Source organism: Danio aesculapii, chromosome 4, assembly GCF_903798145.1.
Source record: "Danio aesculapii chromosome 4, fDanAes4.1, whole genome shotgun sequence".
In the NCBI taxonomy this organism is placed as follows: Eukaryota; Metazoa; Chordata; class Actinopteri; order Cypriniformes; family Danionidae; genus Danio; species Danio aesculapii.
In genome coordinates this window covers 1,595,461-1,601,279 of record NC_079438.1, presented here as the reverse complement: position 1 = coordinate 1,601,279, position 5,819 = coordinate 1,595,461, and the positions used below count along the sequence as shown (strand labels likewise).

At 39.3% G+C, this 5,819-nt stretch overlaps 1 protein-coding gene across 1 annotated transcript in view; it reads right to left on the bottom strand.

Moving 5' to 3' along the window:
• The window catches only part of ptprr (protein tyrosine phosphatase receptor type R), a 42,672-nt gene extending 38,720 nt beyond the window's left edge, over positions 1-3,952 (bottom strand). Inside the window, exon 1 of the mRNA XM_056455267.1 lies at positions 3,805-3,952. Coding sequence (XP_056311242.1) covers positions 3,805-3,924 — 120 coding nt within the window. The 5' untranslated portion in view covers positions 3,925-3,952. The remainder of the gene's footprint in view (positions 1-3,804) is intronic.
• Positions 3,953-5,819: the final 1,867 nt, after the last annotated feature.

The window sequence follows — 5,819 nt, the reverse complement described above, 5'->3', positions numbered from 1 at the left end:
CATCAGTGTATACAAAGACAACAATGAAGTACTCTACCTTTCAGAAGTAGAGAAAGAAACAAAGCTGTAATGACTATTGGAACTGAACGTCTGCAAGCTTACTGCTGTCAGAAAGATGAAACATCGACACATTTGGTGTGCACTGAATGATCCAAGCTGAAAGCTCCACAGATTCATTCACAGCGAGATAAAGGGAAGTGGAATACTGTATCAGATTTTTCTGTTATTAAGAAAAGTTCATTTGATTCAACTAAATGCAATAAGGCAGCAAGATTTTTACAGTGATCTATTTGAAAACTAAACAATCAGAGTATATCCCCTACTGAAAAAAACAGCTTAAACCAGCCTAGGCTGGTTGGCTGGTTTTAGCTGGTTGACCAGCCTGGTTTTAGAGGGGTTTTGGCCACTTCCAGGCTGGTTTCCAGCCATTTCCAGCCTGGTCTTAGCTGGTCAGGCTGGAAAATGACCAGCTAAAACCAGCTTGACCAGCCTGGTTAAAGCTGGACATAGCTGGTTTTGGCTGGGCTACCAGCCTGGCTAAGACCAGGCTGGAAATGGCTGGAAACCAGCCTGGAAGTGGCCAAAACCCCAGCTGGATTAAGCAGTTTTTTTCAGTAGGGTCTTTGTTATGAAAATGATTTAGTTTTATAATATGTCCTATTTAAGGGCGGCAGGGTGTCTCAGTGGTTAGCACTGTCGTCTCATAGCAAGAAGGTTGCTGGTTCGAGTCCCGGCTGGACCAGTTAGCGTTTCTGAGTGGATTTTGCATGTTCTCCCCGTGTTGGCGTGGGTTTCCTCAGGGTGCTCTGGTTTCCCCCACAGTCCAAACACAAGCGGGGAATTGAATGAACTAAATTGGCCGTAGTGTATGAGTGTGTGTGTGTGTGTGTGTGAATGAGTGTGAATGGGTGTTTCCCAGTACTGGGTTGCGGCCATCTGCTGTGTAAGACATATGCTGGAATATTTGGCGGTTCATTCCGCTGTGGTAACCCCAGATAAATAAGGGACTAGGCTGAAGGAACATGAATGAATATGACATATTTACGAATGTCTATTAGACATCCAATAGATGTAAAAATAGATTTTTTCATTAAAACAAAGCTAAATTTGGGCAGTCAGTGAAAATCTAATAGACGTCTAAAAATCACGGAAAATAGATTAGTCAGAATAGACAGAAATGATTGACTACACCTGTGAAGTCTGTCTAATTTGTGCATTTGATGACTAGTTTGAGCTATTCTTAGACGTCTCTTTTCACTGACAGCCCAAATTTAGCCTCGATAAGCCAAGATGTCTTTATTTAGACGTCTATTAGACATCTATATAACACAATATTGCTTGGTTGCTAATAAATAAGTTAATTTATACTCCACTGAAAGTCTAGTCACCCCATAACTCTGATGTTATAAAACATTCACAAATAAATAAATAAATTTCCATTTGCATTGAGCCCACGCATACCTCATTATCTCTGAAAAGAGGCTCGCATTCCAGACCTTCATAAACACGCTCAGAACCATTTACCAAGGATTAAAGTTAATAATGTAAACAACGTTGAGGTTCCTCAACAAAAGAACGGTTCAGCGTCATAAGACCTTGAAGTATCATCATCATCTGTTTCTCTCGTACATATATATTTGGACCTTCAAAGAGATGTGGCACATTTGTTATGGAAATGCTCATTTTTGGTCCCTTTCATCACTTCACAGCACTCAATCTGCACTTTTGGGAGTGATTAGGGCGTAGGGAAGAGCCCTTCAAAACGCAACAGGGTTGATGTTGATTTTGATGTGGACTTTAATTACCGCCCACACCGAAGAAGTTCTCGAACCTGCGTTCGTTTTGACAGGCAAATTGCTATGACCTTTTGTATTCGGGGCACATCCCATAAAGCTTCACCGGCATTAAAGCAAATAAATATATAAATGCAGTGCGCTGAAGTGGTGATATATGCGAGCTGTGATTGATGTTCGTGGACTGCTCGTGGGAGTGTGGAAGCTTGCAGAGGTCTGGCATCAGGTGCATTAGTGTAATTGGCTCTGAGGGTGAGAGAGTTCATCTCCCGCCACCATAAAACACATTCCCCTTGTCGTATACTCACGCAGCTAGTCCAAATATTCCCTGTTTAATTCAATGTCAAACCTCTGAATGTTTTTGAGAGGTGCTGCTTTTGATCCAACCTTCACAAGATATCTTTCAAGTAGCCCTTAGACCTTGACTTTCTTGTTTAAAGGGGACCTATTGTGCGAAAATCACTTTTATAAGGGGTTTAAACACAGTCTTGTGGCAAGGTTGTGTGAATATAGCCATCATCTAACGGTGAAAATTAAATGACTCTATGTTTTATAATTACGCTTGATAAAAAGAGTCAGCAGAAACACTTCGATTGACATGCTCCCTTTGTTTGTGTCATCAGAGGGGGGAAGCTCCGCCCATTAGTGATGATCTCTCTCTCTCATACACGTCTTTTGGCATTTTCAGATTTTCACAGTGATAACGCTAGTCCTGTCTTGAATCTGCCACTATGCTGATGCTCAGGTGTTTGTAGCTCCGCCCTTTTTTAAAAAGAGCACAATCTCATTTGAATTTAAAGTGACATATGCCACAATTGGGATCAAAGCCTATAAAAGGGTCGGTTTCAGAGAATTGTAAAACATTCAGACATCCTAAGTCTCCCGGGAGTCTCCTGCATATGCATAGTCACTCCCGGATGCCTGCAAATGAGCGATAATGTACCAAAAAATGAAGGCGTCAACCCTCCACCCACCCGCCACGCTCTATAGATACATCACGCGTAACCACCCCTCTGTACATATCACATCACGAGTAGCCATCCCCGGATCGTAACAGCCGACCATCACCATCCTCCAAACACCCCTCCCCATGCCCAATCTCAGGTCCCATTCACACACATTTTCTGTATATGACAAAATTTAGGATTGCGGAGATTAGGGCTGCACAATCTAATCGAAATTGAAAAATTATCGTAACCGAAAAATTATCGTTATCATGAAAATAGTACATGCAATATCCAAATATCCAATTATCAATATAAGTGCAATAAATGACATTTATTTTATGACGCTTTCATATTACAATTGTACTGTTCGTCGTCAAACTGAACAAGATTACTTTCATGATGCCAATAAAAATCTGTCATCTGCAAAAATAACAGCAGACTTAACACAGGCTTTGCATTCTAATGGGTAGACCCTGTATTTATGTTGCTTTCTTATTAATTTTAGGATTCTGTGTTAAAGTTTATATGAAATTTTAACTATTTAAATGTTTGCGTGTGGTAAATATTGACCAATTACGCAGATTTAGTTTGATGACTTGACTGATTCAGCATGTGTGTGTGTGCTTTTATCACCTTTTAATCAGATATTTAAAACCCACTGACACCCATTGCTTTTATAATTTTTGTCTTAAAATGAGGATGCAAATTATGAAGGGGTCTGAGTTTATGTATATTTATTATTACGCAATATTTATTACACACCTCCCATTCTGATGGTAATATTTGCACACTGCTTACAATGCCAATTAGGTCTGCACGATTTTGTAAATATCTGATATTTTGTTTTTCTGCATTATATATTGCGATATGAATATAATTTCATGAAATTAATAGCTCTATTTGGAAAGATTGCATTCATTTAGATAGATAAAATCACACGATCGTCATTTTATAATTCAAAAATAATAATATTTAATAACAGCTTTATGTTTTAATCTACAATAAGTAATCTAATCCTGTGACTGTAATGCCAATACATCAAAACAGATTGCGTGGGCACTCACCATTGTGAGCGTATGGTGGCCAGACGCGAGCTTGTTTTCCGCATGGTCAGTGTTTTGCAGGAGGTCCGACTGCCTCTGTGGAGCTCTTTGGAAATGGGACTGAAGAAACGCTGAGGGCATCAGCTTGGCCACCCGTCCGCGAGCTTGAGCCTGAAGAAATTCCCCTTTAAATCCTAAAGTCTTTTCCCGAATGAGGGCACCCATTTGCTGGTACACGGGGCCAAACTTTCCATTAGCCAGGCGCCGGTGCGGAGTCTGATAAACATCCTCATCCGCAGAGATGCCCCCTGAAACACAGAATCATCTATCATAACAGGAGCACTGTAGTGAAGAGGTTACATAAAGCACCTGCTTCTCATGTTATATACATGCTTTTTGCATATGAAACTAATATTTGGTTGCTTGCTGTAATAAATATGACCAAGTAACGTTCATTCATTCATTATTTATCGGGAGTCACCACAGTGGAATGAACCGCCAACTATTCTGGCATATGTTTTGGGCAGCAGATGCCCTTCCTGCCACAATCCAGTACTGGGAAACACCCATACATTCACACACACTCATACGCTACAATTTTTGTCTACCCAATTCACCTATAGTGTTTGGACTGTGGGAGAAAGAGGAAAACCCCCGCCAACACAGGGACAACGTACAAACTCAGTAGCATATCTTCAGAAATTCACATTTAATTTAGTTTAATTAGGACTTTTAGGTCATATTTATAATTGTACCTCAGAAAAAATATAATTTCTGGTGTCCATCTTGGGACAAAACAAAGGTCAGGCCAGGTTTCTTCCAGTTTAAACAATTCAGACTTACATTTTAGTCTGGACTATAAGCTTAAAGGTCTTAAAGATTCACACAACAAATAAAACGTACACGCTATTTGCTCACCCTTTCAAATTTCTATGAGTTTCTTTCTTCTGTTGAAGACAAAAGATGTTATTTTGAGGAAAACTGAAAACCTGTAACCATTGACTTCCATAGTAGGAATAACAAATACCATGGACGTCAGTGGTTACACGTTTCCATCAATCTTCCAATTATTATGCTTAAACAGAAGAGTTGAAACTCAAATAGGTTATAAACAAGTAAAGGATGAGTAAATTCTCATTTTTAGGTGAACTATCCCTTTAAATTGGCCTTTTTAAATGTCTGAAAGACTAGCAGTTATTGTGCAGGAATATAAAACATCAAGTGATCATACTCATGAAGTAAAAGGATGCTAATTTCCAATGATAAACATGATATTTTTACCTTTTGAGCAGTATCATTTACCCATCGTCACTTCAAATATACAAACATATATATGGTGTTTCCAAATCTACCCGTCATGTTTGTTTCATGTTAACGTGAAACTAATTGGAACGCAATATCAAGATACAGGACATCAGTTATAAATATACAACAGTACACAGAAAACACAATCAAGATAGTCTAATAAAATAACTATTAATATGCTCAAAATGCTAAATAGGATATTCAGTATATATATGTACTATCCTTTATGAACATGTACAGCCAAGGCTAAATAATGAACATATACAGTACAGTGCACACACACACACACACACATAGTGAATGTGCATCTATAGCAGTATTTTCTACTGTATCCAATATGAGTTTAAGTGTGGTAGTACTCGTTTTACTCTGGTAAGACATCTATTAGCTAAAAATCCCTGTCTTCCTCGTCATAATTTAATTTAAAATGCATTAAAGTGGTTTTATTCAGCCTATCTAGCCTTTAAATGATCCCTTTGCCCATGTTATTAATCCCAGTCAGACCTCACATGAACGCCCAATCCATTCAACACAATAGCAAACCAGTAACTAACGGCTGGAATCAACCCAGACGGTGTCGATATTGTTTTCAGCCTCACCTGTGACGTGCAATCGCATCAATGAAGAGATGAGGAGCAGCGCCGTGTTCGCGAGCATTATTCCTCTCGTTAATGATTCGCTACAAACACATCATGGCTTCATGAAGACCGAGGCTGCCGCGTCTCGACGGT